At 38.4% G+C, this 19,987-nt stretch overlaps 1 protein-coding gene across 6 annotated transcripts in view; it reads left to right on the forward strand.

Annotated features, from left to right (window-relative positions):
• The first annotated feature begins 6,771 nt into the window (after positions 1–6,771).
• The window catches only part of KLHDC10 (kelch domain containing 10), a 72,264-nt gene continuing 59,048 nt past the window's right edge, over positions 6,772–19,987 (forward strand). For 2 of the 6 annotated variants that reach the window (XM_082399225.1, XM_082399224.1), the window contains exon 1: positions 6,772–15,830. In XM_082399225.1, coding sequence (XP_082255351.1) covers positions 15,656–15,830 — 175 coding nt within the window. In that variant the 5' untranslated portion in view covers positions 6,772–15,655. The remainder of the gene's footprint in view (positions 15,831–19,987) is intronic. The other 4 variants (XM_082399221.1, XM_082399222.1, XM_082399223.1 and 1 more) reach the window with 4 other exon arrangements.

Genomic DNA, 19,987 nt, shown 5'->3' on the forward strand with positions numbered 1-19,987 from the left:
TGCACCACCCAGATCCCCCTTCAGGAATGAGGAACTATTTCCTCCCGCCACTGGGAGTACCACCAACAGGAAACCCTCGGCTGTCAGTTCCCTTAGGAGTTATTGACTGGAGAGGGCCATTTTGCCTGAGGTCACCACCCCCCTTTCTCAAGGGCATCCTTCATCCAGTGATTAATCAAGACAGAGGTATAAAAGGCCTAGCCCCTTGCCCCAACTCTGGACAATGCTAAAGGGCCATTAGCTTTAGAGTTTCCAGTAGGGTCCCCTGGGGCCTTCCTTGAGACTGCATCACAGTACAGCCTCTCCACCTGCCCAATCCTGCTTCCTTCCCCTCCTTTCCATGGTCTTGGTCCCATGTGCCCTCCCCCCAAACTTTGATCATGTTAATCGCCCTCTCAGAGTCACCTTATCCATTTTGTTTGTCCCTGTGAAGCAGACAGCTCTGCTGATAGCTCCAGCTGTCAGACTGTCTTTATTGTGTTTTTTTTCAGGTGAGAATATACAAAAAATGTATGCAGATAAGCTTTTTATGCTATGTAAGACCTCTCTTCTTAAGTCAAACATATGATGTTTGCTAATATAATTCCTTCATGAAGTAGAAAAATGTATCAAACAGCAAAATTTATATTTGTAGTGAAAATTTAGTTTCTATAAAACATGATACTTAATAGGCTTTTAATTGGGCACACATTTATCAAACATTTTGAATTCTTATGGGCTACTTTTTATTGATATATAACTAAAATAACATAAAATTCACCCTTTAATAAAGTGTACCTGTCAGTGACTTTTAGGATATTCACAGGTTTGTGCAACCATTATCACTATCCGCTTACAGGGCATTTCATCACTTCAAAAAGAAACCCTGTCTGTACCCATTAACAGTCACTCTCCATTCCTCCCTTCCCCTAGCCCTTGGCAACCACTAATCTTTTAATCACTATGGATTTGCCTGTTCTGAACATTTCATATAAATGGGGTCATACAATATGTGGCTTTTTGTGTCTGGCTTCTTTCAGTGAGCATGATGTTTTAAAGGTTCATCTATGTTGTAGTATGTATTTGTACTTCATTCTTTTTTATGACTGAATAATATCGCATTGTATGGATAGATCATATTTTGTTTATCTTTTCATCTGTTGATGGACATTCGGGTTGTTTACACTTTTGGGCTATTGTGAATAACGCTGCTATGAATGTATACAAGTATTTTGTGCAGACATATGTTTTCAGTTCTCTTACATATAAATCAAGGAGTAAAATTTCTGGGTCATATGGTAACTATGTTTTTTTTTGTTTTTTGGGTTTTTTTGACCATGCTGTGTGGCATGTGGGATCATAGTTCCCAGACCAGGGGTTGAACCTGCGCCCCCTGCATTGGAGGTGTGGAGTCTTAACCACTGGACCACCAGGGAAGTCCAGTAACTCTATGTTTAACTCTCAAACTATTTTCCAAAGTGGCTGTACCATTTTACAATCCCATTAGCAATATATGAGTGTTCTAAACTCTCTGCATCCTCGCTGATATTTATTATTGTCTATCTTTCTGATTTTAGATATCCTAGGGAATGTGGAGTGGTATCTCAGGTGTTTGTTTTTTTTTAAATTAATTTATTTATTTTTGGCTGTGTTGGGTCTTTGTTGCTGCCCATGGGCTTTCTCTAGTTGCGGCGAGCGGCGGCTACTCTTTGTTGTTGTGCGTGGGCTTCTCATTGAGCTGGCTTCTCTTGTTGCAGAACACGGGCTCTAGGCGTGAGGGCTTCAGTAGTTGTGGCACATGGACTCAGTAGTTGTGGTGCACGGGTTCTAGAGCGCAGGCTCAGTAGTTGTGCATGGGCTTAGTAGCTCTGCGGCATGTGGGATCCTCCCGGACCAGGGCTCGAACCCGTGTCCCCTGCATTGGCAGGCGGATTCTTAACCACTGTGCCACCAGGGAAGCCCTTCAGGTGGTTATGATTTGCATTTCCCTAATGACTAATGATGTTGAATGTCTTTTCATGTGCTTATTGACCATTTGTATACCTCCTTTGGAGAAATGTCTATTCAAATCCTTTGCCCATTTTTAAATTGGGGTTTTTTGTTGTTGTTGCTGAGTTTTAGGAGTTCTTTATGTATTCTTGATATTAAACCCTTATTAAATGTATGATTTGCAAATATTTTCTTCTATTCTGTAGGTTGTCTTTTCACTTTTCTGATAATGTCCTTTGATTCATAAAATTTTAAAATTTTGATGAAATCCTATTTATCTATTTTTTCTTTTGTTGCTCATGCTTTTGGTGTCATATCTGAGAATCTATTGCCAAATCCAAGATAATGAAGATTCACCTCTATGTTTTCTTCTAATAGTTTTATGGTTTTAGCATTTATGTGTAGGTCATTGATACACTGAGGACTAATTTTTATATATGGTGTGAGTTAGGTGTCTAGCTTTATTCTGGAAATCCAGTTATTGCAGCACCATTTGTTGAAGAAATTATTTCCCCATTGAATGTACTTGACACACATGTCAAAAGTTCATTGGCCATAAATGTATGGTTCCCTGCCTCTTTTTAATGAGGAATGCTGACTAGTGTTTTTAATTTCATTGTTACGTGGCAATTGTAGTTTGTGTTTATCCAAGGATGCCTTAAGTCTAGGAGACTTTGATCACGTTCCTCTTATACTAAAAGAATTAAACATGACTCTACATTTTTCTTTGAGAGAGATTTTTCAGGTCAATCTGCAACTTCACAGATGTATAAAACCACGAGCCTGACTCCGCTTACCTGCCCAGACCCCTTTGCCTTTATGTTGGTGAAATTATCCAAGGTCAAATTCAAAAGAAATTAATATCTAAAAAGTTGCCAGTGCTTAGAATCAATACCATAATCATTTCTTTATTAATTTTTTTTCTAAAAGTAATATAATCATATTCTAGAACATTCTGAAAATAGAGATAAGAAGAAAAAAATTGCATAATTTCACTCTCCAACACAGTAATCATAAGCATTTTTCATCATTTCTCTCTTTCAGACTTAGTACTGATTCCATTTAAGCTAGGGAGTCTGTGAACTTGAATGGTATACTGGGTTGAATAGTGTTCCCCCTGCCCCCAAAATATATGTCCACCTGTAACTTCTGAATGTGACCTTATTTGGAAATGGAATTTTTGCAGAAGTAATAAGTAAAGATGATGTCATACTAGACTTGGGTGTGCCCTCAATCCAATATGACTGGTGTCCTTATAAGAAGAGGGAAATTTGGACACAGAGATACACAGGGAGAGAGCATCGTATGGTGATGGAGGCAGAGCTTGGAGTGATGCTGCCAAGGATTGCCAGCAACCACCAGAATCTAGAAAAGGGGCTCAGAACAGATTCTCCTTCAGAGCCTCCAGAAGGAACCAATCCTGTTGATATCTTGATATTAGACTTCTAGCCTCCAGAACTGTGAGAAAATAAATTTCAGTTGTGTAAGTCACCTAGTATGTGTTATTTTGTTATGGCAGACTTAGCAAACTAATACACCAAGGAAACTAATATAGATAGGGAAAAAATACTATTATTTTAAAAAGTCCTCTAACTGAAATTCAGCATTTCCATCAGTTATAAATGTAGGCAACAAACTACAGTGGTATTAACTGTACTGTGACTTTGTCACCAGTAGAAATCCAGGTATTTTCATATCCCATTACAGTTACTGCAAATACCTTGAAATATTGTTTATGCCCTATTTTAAATTATAGTAGTTATTAGATTCCCATTTGACCTTGTCATAATATGTTAATAGGGAGGCACATGAATTACTATATCACAAATTTAATTCTTTTAATATTTTGATAGCTACATTTTAGTATAATTGGTTTCCCTGGTCAAACATTTTGTTTTATGCATTGAAAACATTATTCTGAAAAAATATCCATAGGCATCACCAGACTGAAAGAGGTTCAAAACGCCCAATTTGGGCTTCCCTGGTGGCGCAGTGGTTGAGAATCTGCCTGCCAACGCAGGGGACACGGGTTCGAGCCCTGGTCTGGGAAGATCCCACATGCCGCGGAGCAGCTAGGCCCGTGAGCCACAATTACTGAGCCTGCGCGTCTGGAGCCTGTGCTCCGCAACAAGAGAGGCCGTGATAGTGAGACGCCCGCGCACCGCGATGAAGAGTGGCCCCCGCTTGCCACAACTGGAGAAAGCCCTGGCACAGAAACGAAGACCCAACACAGCCAAAAATAAATAAATAAATAAAAATAAATGTACTAGGAATTTGAAAGATTTACATAAACTTGGAGGTGATTTCCTATCAATTAAAATAGAATTAAATTGTAAAAAAAAAAAAAAACGCCCAATTTAAGTGAAATTCACATGGAGAAACCAGAATATTGTCCTGTGAACAAATCTCTCAGGGAGATGAAAGTCAGTGGGGCTTTTTCAACCTACTAAGCAGTGCAGTCAACAAAGATATTCCCAGATCCACTGAGACCTTGACAAATGATATTTCTCATTTGGAGAAATTCCCCCTCCCAACCCCTACTTTTTTTTTTTTTTTATTTTGGAAGCAAAAGATTGTTCAGGTGCTGAAGGCAACTCTAACTTTGCTTGAATTTGTTTGGAGTCCTTGGATTTCTTTAACACCTTTTTGTTTGTTTTTGCTGTGTTTATAAACTTACATTCCAAAAGAGAGTGCTGATTTGGGGCTAAGAGGCCTTCACTCTTATTGTTTCCACCAAAGGGGACAGAAAAATGGCTGCAGGTTAAAAAAAGAATGACCTGTTAAAGAATGAATACCAATGTATTTACTGTACCTAAGACATATTGTATAAAAGAACAAAAGCCATGCAGGAGCCATGAAAAAATAGAAAATACTGAAAATGAGATAAGAAGAAAAAATTGTACAGTCCCATTTTTGTAACGAACTAAGATAGAATAGCTTCAAGGGTCCGCACATGCTTATGTCAGTACATAGAAACCATCTTGAAGGATAGACTTCAAACTGTTAACAGTCTTTTGGAGTGGGGAGTAGGATTGAGTGGAGGGTGAAGGGGGGAGTTTTACTTTTTATATATATTCTTCCACTTATTGAAGATTATACAAGAAGTTTGTATTTATTGTTTTTAAATTTTAAGTTTAATTCAAACAGTATAGTTATCCATATACCTCTTGAGCCATATAGCTATTTTAGGACTATTACAACTTCATATATTATTATCTTATTTTGCCTCTCTCATGTGACCAATTAGAAAGTATTTCTTAAGAATCTACTTTGTGTATAGCTGATTCACTTTGTTATATAGCAGCAACTAACACAACAATGTAAAGCAATTATACTCCAATAAAGATGTTAAAAAAAAAGAATCTACTTTCTGTAGTAAATATCTCACATTTGTCATTTACTTTATGGTTTGCATCTATTTCTCACAACTCTAGAGGTAGTGTATTAATTAGGATTTTATTGGCTTCAGGTAACAAACCCAGTTTAACTTAAGAAGGAGAATTTGGTAGAACAGTATTTCTTAAAATTGAGTAATGTTCTTAGAGGGGGAGAGGAAACTGGATGAAGGTCGTCAAAGGTACAAACTTCCAGTTATAAGATAAATCAGTGCTAAGGATAGATAATATACAACATGACAGCTATAGTTAACACTGCCATTAGTATATATGAAACTTGTTAAGAGAGTGGATCCTAAGAGTTCTCATTACAAGGAAAAAAACTTTTTTTGTATCTATATGAGATGATGAATGTTAACTAAATTTACTGTGATAATCATTTCACCATGTATGTCAGTCAGATCATTATGCTGTACACCTTAAAGTTATACAGTGCTGTATGCCAATTATATCTCAATAAAACTGGAAAAAATAAAAATTTAAATTGAAAAAATTGAGTAATGTTCATTCCATGTTTTAATTTTGTTCATCCTCTTTCAAACAGAGAAAAAGTCCCCTCCTCAATGTTGACAAGTTATTTTTATCAAAATGTTACTTAAATGCATAAATTATTTAAAGCTCCTTATGCTTATAGTGCTTATAAAACATAAAATCAGAATACACTTGTAAATTAAATAGCCATAAACTCAAAACAGTTCACATTAACAACATTACTCTGATGAATGATGTTGCTTTGCCGAACTACAATCACCAGCGTTGGAGAAAAGTAGAAAAATATGTCCTAGTTTAGGTTCTCTATTTAATTTGCTTGGGTAATTCAGTTTCACTGATATTAACACATGCAGAGAGTGCTTGTTCACATAAGCCTGTCACACCAAAAATACAAAATGATATTAATAATTTCAAGGCTTTGTTTACTTGTTCAGGATCATCCAACTTAATACTTCACAAATCTATGCCAGACAGCATTCCTCTAATGTCAGTTTAATGAGATGTCAGTTGATATCTTCATAAAACTGTCTCGTTCCCTTGTAGTTAAGTTAGTGTTTTTTAAGTTTGCATTAAATGAGTATATAAGCCAATTATTCTGGAACTGGGAACAAGAAATAATATCTGGACTTCAGGTTCAATATTGCAGACGTTGGAAAAAATTGTCTAGTTTTAGCCCAGACTTTCTTTTAGATTATTGAAGGAAATAAGTAAACACTCAAATGACTCATTCATATAACTTTTAAAATGGTTGACCCTTATTCAGTTTTCTTTATAAACTTCTACTTTTTATTGGACTTGGAACATTAAGACCACTGTGAAACTTGCTTTTGGGTTGCCTTCTGTGATGTCATGCAGTCCTTCATTTGTTAAGAGTGCACATTTAAAAAAAAAAAAAAGAGTGCACATTTATATGTTATATGGCAGCCCTTGTCCTCTTCTCATTAGCCTGCAACAACTAAAGTAATATATTACTGCATTACATTATGTCATTTTCCTGATGTCAAGTAAAAAACTAAACATTAAATAACAATAAACTAAAGTTTAATTCTGTTCAGTCTTTCAGTTACAGAACACCACTACAAGAACGTTGTCTTCATAATTGATGGTTATAAGACCGCACAGCTCAGTGCTAGAACAGTATTGCATTTAAATCATAGCCTAAACAAGAATTCCAATCTGTAGTTACATTGCTTGCAAACACGCATAATGTGACCTGATAGATCTTTAGTGCAGCAGATAGAAGATATTTGGGATCAGAGGTCTTTTCCCTGAGGCTGCTGCCTATAGGCAGGCGGACCTGTGGTGGTGGACAGCCTCTAGGATAAATCCTCAACCCAATTCACTGGAGTAATCTTTGAAAACATAAATCTGATCATGTCACCTCTCTGCTTAAAGCCTTCAATGGCTTCTCGCTCCATTAGGATTCAATCTAAGCTCCTTGATGAGGCTTACCTTTCCAATGTCATCTCAAGCAGAATTGTTTAATTCCTTCCCCACTCCAGAATAAAATCTTAGTTTTACCTTTGTAAAGCCCAAGGTCATTTTTCCAAACCTCAACAGCAAATTCAGGCCTTTACGTCCAGACTACACAAAGAAACATGAAAGCTTTGAAATTCGTTTTGTTTTGTTTCAATGTTTTGTTTTAAGCAGTGGTAGGAGAAAGACAAGGAGTTGCCTTCACAATTAGCAGATTCATTTCTGAAACAGGGCTCATGTTACTGGGCTTCTGGGAACCTAAAACTATGCTAAACATATTAGTTGCCTGCTCTACCGTTGATCAAATACCTGCCTGAGAATCATGACAGGGGAGCTTAAGGGCAGTAGAGTCCACCCATTCTTCCCTGGCAGGCCCTTCCAACTTGAATACCTATAGGCAACATGTTTTAAGACCTCCCAGGTCTGGGCTTCCCTGGTGGCGCAGTGGTTAAGAATTTGCCTGCCAATGCAAGGGACACGGGTTCGAGCCCTGGTCTGGGAAGATCCCACATGCGTGGAGCAACTAAGCCCGTGCACCACAAATACTGAGCCTGAGCTCTAGAGCCCGCAAGCCACAACTGCTGAAACCACGTGCCACAACTACTGAAGCCTGCACTTGTAGAGCCCGTGCTCCACAACAAGAGAAGCCACGGCAATGAGAAGCCCGCACATCGCAACGAAGAGTAGCCCCCGCTCACCGCAACTACAGAAAGCCCGCGCACAGCAAAGAAGACCCAACACAGCCAAAAATAAATAAATAAATAAATAAATAAATAAATATATTTAAAAAAAAATCCAAAACCTTCTCAGTCCTTTTCTCATGCTCATATTTTTATTCTTCTTTTTCCACTGTATTTCATTTAAGAAATTCTGGTCACCGGTCATGAGTATGGAATGTAGAGTGTGGGGAATATAGTCAATAACTGTAATATCTTTGAATGGTGACATATCATAACTAGACTTATAGTGGTAAAAAAAAAGTTACTGATTATAACCCACTAAACTAATTTCATGACTTAATGTTTCAAAAAATACCGTAGTGATAATATACATAAAAGTACCTAGTTCACAAAAGGTGGCCAATAAATGGGAGCCCTCTTCCTTTTTTCCCTTCGGCGGCCTTAGCTACAATTTGTACTTTGCGTTTCTATGACATCTATATGTATGATGCATATGTGTGTAATGCTTGTATGTGTAATGCTTATAATTTTTGTAATTAAGTAAACTAAGATATTACTTTGGGCTTCTAAATATCAATGCTCATTTGATCTGGGCTGATGACGAGCAGTTAGTCACCTCTGACTATTCACCAAGGAATTTATATGATCCTGGGTTATATTTAATCTACAACAATAACCAACAATCCAAGAAGTAAACATTTTTAAAGGATTGTATACATTGATTGCTAACATGAGACTATGACCTTACATTTAGGTGAAACATTATACTTTTCCATGTACTTTCACATATCCTATTTCATTGGTCTCTCACAATAACGCTCAGATGTTGCTAAAACAGAAGATATTACTCTCATTTGCATGTGATAAAACTGGGGTTCAGAGGATTGCATTTGTTTTCTCAACTCTGGCTATAGATTAGTATAATTCGGAGAAATTTAAAAGTATGGCCAACATCTGTGCTCCAGAGATTCTGATCTAATTAGTCTGAATAGAGTCCGAACATCAATATTTTCCAAGATGGCCTAAGGTTAGTCCAAATTGCAGTCAGGATTGGGAGTCACTGGGTTACACAGTGCAGTGTTGAGTTTAAGACACCAGTATGATAAGTAAAACTAGCTTTCATAATATAAATAGTGCTTTTCACCACTTCCCCAATCCTCTACTTCCTCACTACATCAAATGTTGTAATTACAGAATCTCTTTTGGAAAACAATTGGAAACTTGTTTGAATCACTGTATTTAACATTTACAAAACAGAATTTCCTGGAAAATATTCTCAATGCAGACTTCTTGCTAATTCCAAATGACTTGCTTTCTGAGTTAGTATCAACTGCGAGTTCTAACTGCTTATCATGCTATCTTCGTAGGTAAGCCTCAGGAGGGTAGACATGGTCCTGCTGTCTCAAGGCGTAATGATAGTCCATTCTTAAATATTTTAAATATTTTATTATGCATGTCTAAAAAGTAGATTTTCTTATATAACCATGATATAACTATCACACCTAACAAATATAACATTAATACCCTAATATCCTCTAATACCCTTTCCAAATTCCAGTTTTTCCAGTTGTTTCCCCCAATTTTTTTTAAGGTTGATTTGTTCAAGAGGACCACATACATTCTGTTGTAAATTTCCTTTAATCTGAAATTGTTCTTTTAAGAATTTTTTTTTTGGCCGCGTGGCACAGCATGCGGAATCTTACTTCCCCAACCAGGGATGGACCCCGTGCCCCCTGGAGTAGAAGCCCCGAGTCCTAACCACTGGACGGCCAGGGAGTTCCCTTAAGAACTATTTTTTAAAAAACCTTTCTACGAGGGAAAAATTCAGATATTCAAAAAAGAAGATAATAGTGTAATGAACGCCAAGTACCCAACACCTAGCAACATTAAGCATCAACTCATGGACATCCTTGTTTAATCTACATTCTCATCCTGTATCCCATGCCCAACTTCCTGGGTTATTTTGAAGCAAATCCTAGACATCATAACATTCTACCTGTACATATTTCAGTCTGCTTCTTCAAAAGATAAGAGCTCTTTAAAAAATCGACAATACCTAAAAAAATCTAACAATGATTTCTGAATATAATCCAATGTCCAATCAAATTTTCCCATTAAAAAAATACTTGGCATGCTATAAAGCACAGGAAGCTCAGCTCGGTGCTCTGCTTCGACCTAGATAGGTGGGATGGGTGGGGTGGGGTGGGGAGGTCCAAGAGGAAGGGGATATAGGTATACATATAGCTGATACACTTCATTGTACAGCAGAAACTAACACAACATTATAAAGCAACTATACTCCAATAAAAAAAAATATTTGGTTTATTCTAATCAAAATGCAAAAAGGCTCAAACACTACGTTTGGTTGATATGTCTCTTAAAACTCTATTAATCTGTAGGTTTCCTTTTCCTCCTTCTCCTTGAAATGTAATGTTGAAGAAAACAGGCTATTTGTTCTATAGAGTTTTCCACATTATATATTTTCCAGGTTACATCCCTAAGATATCATTTAACATATTCTCTGTCCTTTTATTTCCTGTGAACTGGTAGTTAGAGCTAAAACTTTGACTTTATTCAGATTCTGGTTTTATTTTTTTGGTAAGAACACTTCATCAACTTAATGTCTGCTGGTTTCTTTTTGCTGTGCTAGCAGCCATTGATTATCATTGCTTAGATCTATTATGTCATTAGGGGTTACCACCCTCCCATTTTGTTTTTGTGTTATTTCATTTTGTTTTTTATGACATTGACTTATTGGCAAGATCAGTCTAGCTATTATGGAGACTGTCCCTCTGGATTTGTTAGATCATTTCACATGCCATTTAACTTGTTCCTTTGTCCCCTGAAAGTTCCTATAAACTGGACATTAGCACTTATATCTTCATTAATTCAAGTTAATGTTTTTGGCATAATTACTTCATAGGTGATATTGTGTACTTCATATTACATCATGTTAGTGGGTACATATTGTCTGCATGCACTTATTTTGAAGGCCCCTCTTCAAATCATGTTGATACCCATCAGTGTACCCACACTCCACATTAAAAATCAGCTGTAACCTTTTTAAAAGGCTTTTTTAAAAAAAATTAATTAATTAATTAATTTATTTTTGGCTGCATTGGGTCTTCATTGCTGCACGAGGACTTTCTCTAGTTGCGTCAAGCGGGGGCTACTCTTCGTTGTGGTGCGCAGTCTTCTCATTGCGTTGGCTTCTCTTGTTGTGGAGCACGGCCTTTAGGCACGTGGGCTTCAATAGTTGTGGCTTGCGGGCTCTAGAGTGCAGGCTCAGTAGTTGTGCAGCATGGACTTAGTTGCTCTGCAGCATGTGGAATCTTCCTGGACCAGGGCTCGAACCCGTGTCCCCTGCATTGGCAGGCAGATTCTTAACCACTGAGCCACCAGGGAAGTCCTAAAAGGCTTTTAAAATAATTTAATAATTTTAAATTTAGTTCAGAAAAAATCTTTCATTTTGTTCTTGGAATTTAAATTGGTTATATATTTACGTAACTATATGAGATGGTTTTCAGTTGATAGGTTAATATCATCTTATCTTTGTAGATTTTTTTCCTTCTTATTATGAAGAATTTTTAACATATACAAAGGTGGGCTAGCTCCCCATCCACTTCTCCCTCCTTATCAAAAGGATTGATAAGGATTGTGTCATCAAAAATTGTTTTTAATGAGATATAATTCATGTACCATAAAATTCACTTTTCCAAGTGTACAATTCAGTGGTTTTTAATATATTCACAAAATTGTGTAATCATCACCACTATCTAATTTCAGAACATTTTCGTCACCCTAAAAAGAATCCCTGTACTCCTTCTTCTCTCCCCCAGCTCCTGGCAACCACCAATCTCCTTCTCTATGGATTTGCCTATTCTGGACATTTTTGAATAAACAGAATCATATAATATATGGTCTTTTGTGATTGGCTTCCTTCACGTAGCATAATTTTTCAACATTTATCCATGTATCAGTATTCCACTTTTTTATTGCCAAATAATATTCCATATTTTATTGCCAAATAATATTCCATGTATGGATATACCATATTTTGTTTATTCGTCAGTCCATGGACATTTGGGTTTTTTCTACTTTTGGGCTATTGTGAATAATACTGCTATAAGCAGCAATGTACACATCTTTGTGTGGACGTATGTTTTCATTTCTCTTGGGTATACACTTAGGAGTGGAATTTCTGGTTCCTATATTATTTTGAAGCAAATAAGTGACTTATATAATTTTATCCACACGTATTTCAGCATGTATATCTAAAAGATAAGGACTCTTGGGGAGTTCCCTGGTGGTCCCGTGGTTAGGACTTGGTGCTTTCACTGTCATGGCCGGGGTTCAATCTCTGGTCGGGGAACTAAGATCCCACAAGCCATGTGGCACGGCCAAAAAAAAAAACCCGAAAAGAAAAGGATTCTTGTTAACATAGCCACAATAATATTATTCCACCTAAAAATTAACAATTCTTTAATGTCATAAAATATTCAGGGTTCAGATTTCTAGTGGTCTCATCAATGCTTTTTGCCCCAGTTTTTATGAATCAGTATTCACATAAGGCTTACTATTGCACCCTAGGGGTCTTCCCAGGACAGACCCCCACCCCCACCCCATGTCCTCTGCCTGCTGCTTGTTTGTAGAAAAGCTTTAGTCTCTCAGGCCTCCCCTAAGTCACAAAAGGCTGGCTCAAGAGTTAATGTCTGGATGAATGTGAACATGTAACAAAAGATAGCAGTTGGGCCAGGAGAACTGGTGACAATTTAAACAATAGATCAGCCATATAGTATAGTTACAGAACCTTTAGTTCCTCCCTGAAGGACATAGACAACAGTGTCTGATGTGCATTCCTGAGTTGTTTTACAGATACTGAAACCCCCACCAGATGGAAGAAGCTAACTGCATGATAACCATGAACACTTAGCCCCCAGACAGGCTGGAGCCTAAAGACTGATGATGGTAACCCCTGTGACATCACCCTGTTACCTCACCATCAACCAATCAGAGAATTATGCACAAGCTGATCACACACCCTGTGACTCTCCCTCACCTTGCCTTTAAAAACCCTTATCTAAAATCCATCTGGGAGTTCAGGTCTTTTGAGCATTAGCTGCCCCTACTCCTTGTTTGGCGCCTGCAGTAAACGCTGCACATTCCTTCCTTGGCTTTACTGTGCATGGGTGAGTGGACCCAAGTTTGGTTTGGTAATGCTACTAAAGGGTGACTGTTATTGCAATTCATTGATATACCTCTTAAGTTGCTCTCTTTTAAAACAGCTTTATTGAGATATAATTCACTGATTTAAAATGAAGTCAATGTTGTTTCATCTATCTCACCATCCACTCCTCCCATGTTATTTAAAATTTTTTTGAGATATAATTCACATAACATAAAATTCTCCCTTTTCAAGTGTACAATTCAGTGGTTTTTAATATGTTAACAAAGTTGTGCAACCAATGCCAGTCAAGATTTTTAATATATTCACAGAGTTATACAATCATCACAAGTCTCTTTTTAATCTATAGATTTTATTTCCCTTCAAATCTTTTTCCTCTGGAATTTTTGTTGAAGAAATTTGCTTGTTTATCCTGTAGAATATCAATAGTCTGGATTTTGCTTTCTGCATCTCTGTAGCAGTTTTTTTTTTATTTTTTTTTTAATTTTTATTTATTTATGGCTGTGTTGGGTCTTCGTTTCTGTGCGAGGGCTTTCTCCAGTTGTGGCAAGCAGGGGCCACTCTTCATCGTGGTACGTGGGGCCTCTCACTATCGCGGCCTCTCTTGTTGCGGAGCACAGGCTCCAGACGCGCAGGCTCAGTAATTGTGGCTCACGGGCCCAGTTGCTCTGCGGCATGTGGGATCTTCCCAGACCAGGGCTCGAACCCGTGTTCCCTGCATTGGCAGGCAGATTCTCAACCACTGCGCCACCAGGGAAGCCCTGTAGTATTTTTTAATGTTCCTCTGTCCTCCATATTTCCTATAAATTGGTGGTTAGATATAGAACTCTGATGGGATTCAGGTTCAATTTTTTCCTACAAGACTACTTCATAGTCATGTTTACATTCTAGAGGCATGTATGTTTCAACTTTCTTTTTGTGATAACAGCACTGGTTGATGCTCAGTGGGTTGATCTCTGAATTCATTAGAGGTTGCAAAATGGTGATAGTCTATCACTCATTATTTATTACTTGGAATACTCCTATAAAAAGAAAATTTTCTTCATCTACTATTTGGTTACTCAATGCTGCACTTTCTTTATAAAAATTAATATTGATTAATTTTGATTTTCATATTTTAGAGCCATAGACTTTTTTTTTCAGGTCTCAAACATTTTTGTAAGCAGTGCTTTCTAATGCTTCATGGGTAAAATACCTGCCCACAGGGCCTGAAAGTAGCAAAATAAGGAGGCGGGGCCAGTGGGACATGAAATTTGCACCAAGAGGATACGCATCCTCAGCTCCAGCAGATTTTCTTTTTTCTTTGCATCACATAAGGTTCTCCTACATGAAACGTCACGAAAAAAAAAAAAAAGCCACCAGATCTAAGAATCTTGGAAAGTTTTGTTTCCCTTGAGGAATTAATATGGTTTTCCCTTACCACTCATAAACGTCAGTGAACAATCTATTTTCCCACTTTGCACTGTGCCCAGTAAGTTCAAAGTCAAATTTTCTGTTTAATTTTGGAACAATAGGAATTCCTGATCTGTACATCTACATTTTTCTTTGATCTTGATCCTCCGTACCTGTTCCTGTCTTCCAGCTGATTCAAATTTTCTATGAGCAAAAAGGAATTTGAACAAAAACATTTACATAGCCATCAGTCATCTATGAAAGAACATTTTTCTTGGGACTCTTAATTCACTGCTGGGTGTTACTTTAACAATCCTTCTAACGTAATAAGCCTGAAACGGCTTCTCATTGGGGTCTTAATTTGTATTCTATGATTACTGGTGAGCTTGAACATCTTCCCATGTTTGTTAACCAGGTTTAAAACTGTTTGTTTGCTTGGGACGTGGCTTATATTGAATTAGGGAGGAGTTCCGCCAGTCGACTGAAAGACAAGACAAATGAAACCTCATTCTTACAGTTAAGCTTTGACTCCGCCCCCTGTTTTTTTCCCCTCGAAGAGACCTCTTTGTGTAGTGTGGGAAACGGATCTCAGCCTGTAAAGCTGGCAGAACACAGTACTGCCTCAAAATATCTGTATTATGTGCGCGTCCCGTTCCTGAATCCTGACACGCCTGGAGTCGCCACTGGGACTCTTTCTGCAGGCGTGACCTCTCTCACTCGGCCTTCGATTGGCTCGCCTGATCCCGCAGGAGTCACCGCGACGCGGGCTTGCTTAGCGCGGTGGATGCGAGTGATGAGTGGCTGCTTCTGCCTTTCTCTCCCCCCACTTTTTTTTTTTAGCCATAGCTATGGTTACCACGTCTCTCCCCGCCTCCCTCCACCTACCAAGAAGACGACTGGCCATTGGTTCTCTGTCACCAAGTCCGTCAGTCATTGGCCGCTGGTGAGACCGGGCGCTCCCCCTTCCCCTGTCTCCCGGGTCTCTTGAGGAGCCCAGGAAGGAGGCTCGGGTAGTGCCGCCGGGCCACGGGCTGCCGCGACCGGATTGCAGCCGTTGTTAGCGGGTCATGTCGGCCGCCCAGGGCTGGGACAGGAACCGCCGGAGGGGAGGAGGCGCCGCAGGCGGTGGCGGCGGCGGCGGCGGAGGTAGCGGGGCCGGCGGGGGCAGTGGGGGCAGCGGGGGTCGGGGGACCGGCCAGCTCAACCGCTTCGTGCAACTCTCCGGGCGGCCGCACCTGCCAGGTGAGTCGTAGGGCACGGTCCTGACAGCTCGCGGGCGCGGCGGGAAGGTGACTGCTACCTTTTCTTTTCTCCCTGTCTTTCTTTTCCTTGGGAGGAGGAAAGGCAGGCCCCACGCATAGCAAAGCGACTGGGGCTTAGAGAAAAGGAAAGGTGTCTTTGAGGTTGGGGAGGGAACAGGAGCACAGCGGGAAAAAAAAAGTATTTTTGCTCTGTTGAAAGCTCTGTGCTGAGAGTTGTGTTTTCTTTTCAAAGGAGAGGCCGCTGTCTCATTGACATTCTCAAATGTTCGCTTACTCGGTTCCCAGTCTCGTCCTCTTCCGCAGTTTGATCTTGTAAAAGAAAGACATTGGCGCCTAGCTGTGGGAAATTATTTTTAAGGAGAGAAAAGGGAAGAGCATCCCAAAGAGTGATTTTTGTAAAAAAACCACCTCTAGTGTGTAAGAGTTAGGCATTCTGAAACAAGAAAGGAGGAGGAAGTGGGGTGGGTGGGAGGTGGGTGGGAAGCAGAACCAAGAGAATTAGGGAAAACTAGTTGAATTATTAATATTCTGGAAGGTACAGAGACAGAATAGATAGTGTGTATGGATTTTAACGGGAGAAAATGAAGATCAGGAATATACTCAGTGACAAAATTATGCTGTGTCTACCATATGAAAACAGCTGATTGAGAACTGGAAAAATGTACCCAATGTGATAATTTCACGTTTTTGCCTACAATTTCCTATCCTTGTGTCCTTGTGTTCAGATGCCTTGAAAGACAGACAAATCAAATCGATGTGTGTGTGCAGCAAATTTAAAGAACTACATTTGTAAGTGAATATTCAGTATAGTAGAATGAAGGTGTACTGCCCAGAATGTCAAATATTATATTGGGCAAGCTTATTTTTACCATGACAAGAACTATCAAGAATGTGTGTTAATCTTTCACCATGTTTTTTGTGAATAAGATTGAAGTTGATTTTATCAGTGATATATTTGTTTAGCTGATGAGTTTTGAGAATATGAGGGTTTTTGAATTGTGTTTACTACCATACCTTGTACTTCTAAGTAGTCAAAAATTATTTGATTAATTTGAAGATAAAGGGAATTTTGCATATTCAATGAGACAATTGCTTGTGTTTGTGATAAGGTTATTGATGTATGCTAGAAATGCACATGAATTCATTTATATGCGCCATTAAAATTAACAGTGAAGCAGTTTTAGTCAAATATATAATACACCAAAAGTTGGGTTTGAGATGATAGTATCAAACTGGGTATTCTTAAAATTGCTAAATATATGCTCTTTAACATGAAAAAGAAAAAAAGGAGAAATCTTTTTTTCTTACCCCAAATTAATAGCAAAATATTTCATTTTTGTGTATTGACAGGTTAGAAGATAAATCTGTTACCAAAGACTATAACTAGTTTGTCCTCTACTGCAATCTTAGGTCTTTGATCTTAGATTAATTATACCATAGGCTTCATATAGGCATTCCCAGGCTCGAAGAAACTGGTTGGTGCACTTCCTCACTGCCACCACCTGATGGCAGTGGAGGCCATAATTTCTGAAAAGGGGGTTAGGTGTGGAGCTATTTCTGCATTCTCTTAGCACACAAGGCCAAGAACACCCATTTGTCCAGAGGTAAAGATAAATGTGTTTAAACTGTGAAAATTCATGCAGTGGGGCCATCAGCTCTTCTTTTCTGCTTTCTTTTCTCCTTGACTGGCACTTAATTCTTCCTTCCCCAAGTAGGAAGCCTCTGTCTTCTCTTCACTCTCAGAATTAAGAACATCTGATATTTCAGTATATACTTTGAAATTCTTTCACACCAATTCTTTATTTTTACAAGTATTGCATTTTAAGCCTTGCCTCTCCCCTTGACTGAAAGATTTTATTTTGATATGTTTAAAAAGATTTTAGGTGATGGGGAGGGGTAGAAATCTCTAGGCCTGTTTTATGGCTGACCATGGAGGTTAAAAAATAATAAGTTTGAGCTAACTTTCTCCCACCTTTGAATTCTAATCCCGTTTTCCACTTTTCATCCTTCTCTAGCAAGATTTTCAGATACTGGGCACTCAGAACCCTTTCTTACTTTTTTGCATATCTACCCTCTCTCTAGCCCCCAAAGAAACAAAACAACAAAATCAAAACAACCTGGTCTTGGAGTGTTCTCTCTTTCAGGGATAGCATCTTTATTCCTGCAGTTATACAAACCTGAAACTTGGGCATCCTCCTTAAGGGTTTCCTCTTCCTTGCATTTCAGGTGTAATCAATCACCAAGTCCTATTTATTTTATTTGTGCCATAACTCCAGTCCCTGCTGCCATCATCCCTGATTTAGGTCTCCTGCACCAGCTTTCTAAGCAGTCTTCCTGCTTCTACTCTTGCCCTCCAGTTTGTACAGCACACTAATCTTTTGCAAGCACAAGTCTGTTCTCATCTCAGCTTACAACCCTTTACTAGCTTTTCATCGCTCTTAAGATGAGGCAAAAATCCTTAACATGGCCTAAAAGCCACCGCATGGTCTGGCCCCTCTCTAGCTCTCCAGATAACCCTACATCTTGTTGTCTTGCTCTTTGATCTTTTTCTACCTCCTTAGATCATGCTCCCTTCTGCCACAGTGCCATTGTACTTACTATTCCATCATCCAGCAACCCTCTTACTCCTCCTTCTGTTCTTTTTTTAAACTTATTTCCCATTGGATCTCAGCTTGATCACACTGTGTTTTTCAGGGAAGTCTTCTCTGACCTTCTATTTGTTCTCCTCCCTATACACACTCATGCTATCATGTGGCTCTCCTTGGGCATATATTACCATTTGTGTGTGATTCCTCGATATGCATGATTTGCTACTCTTTATATATATACACATATGCATCAAATATATATATGTATATATACATGTATACATACACATACATATATATTCTTAAATTCTAAATTAATACATTGGCATTATGTGTAAGCAGTTAAGTTCTTGTGAATGTGATTGGTTAGTGTGGTTCAATTCCCTGTAGCCCCATTGACTCTGGAAAAATGGATACAATCAATTTCTTAAACATAAAAATAGTGGACTAGACTGCATCCACGGTGGCAGCACAAGTAGTGTTTCGTGAAACCTTGTTTGAGCAGCTTCTTACCTTTTTTCTGTCTCCTAAAATACAATAGTGATTATGTGTTTGCCCCACAGGCCAAGAAATTCATAGCTTCTTAGTCCTGGATTTCTCCTAACTCATAATCTCTGTATATGCAGTAAAGAACAGGGACAGTGCTCTCTGTAGAATAAGTATGCAGGTGTAGAGCTCAGGGGCAAGGAGATCATGGGGACAGTGAACCCACATTACTATTGTGATTTAACTGTGTGAATTTGAGTAAATGCCATGTGTTGCTTGGGGAAACAGTTAAACACTGTTGCTAATGTAGGAACTGGAAAACTGACAAAGAGGAGGGAAAATATAACAATTGGTAAAGCTAGGTAAAAATAATACTGAAAATCTTAAAAATTTTCAATGTGATATATGTTTATGATATAAGATACAAATGGTACAAATGGTAAAAGGCAGATTTTCCTTCTTCCTTTGACCCAAGCTAATTGGCTTCCTTCCCTAGAAGCAACTAATTTCTTGTGTATCTTTCAGAAAGGTGTGTGTGTGTGTGTGTGTGTGTGTGTTTAGGAGGGGAGAAAAATGGTAGCATTTCTTTGTTTGGATGGGCATTTAAAACGATTACAGTCTTGCTAAAGCAAAGGATGATACAGTTAATATCCCTTTAGAGTAAATTGCTAGACATACAATTGGTGGGTCAAAGGATATGTGCTATTTAAATTTTGATAGATATTGTCAAATTGCCCTTCATAGATGTTGTACCAGTTTGTGTTCCACTACTGGTGCTGGAGTTCTGGCTTTCCATACCTTTGGTAACGGAGTGGGTTATTAAACTTTTTTTACATTGCCAATTTAAAAGGTATATTTTTCTTCATCTTTTCAATAGGTATAAGAACCATACAGCCATATTTGTTTCCTTTATTTAAAACATCTGTTTATCATTCTTATTCATCTGGTTATATTTTTTGTTCATTTTTCTACTGGGATGTTTAATTGTTTATAGGAGCTCTGTTTTACGGAAATTAGTTGCCTTGGTTATGTGTTGCAGATATTTGTCACAGTTTCATTTAGC

This window comes from Balaenoptera borealis, assembly GCF_965194805.1.
Source record: "Balaenoptera borealis genome assembly, chromosome: 7".
NCBI lineage: Eukaryota > Metazoa > Chordata > Mammalia > Artiodactyla > Balaenopteridae > Balaenoptera > Balaenoptera borealis.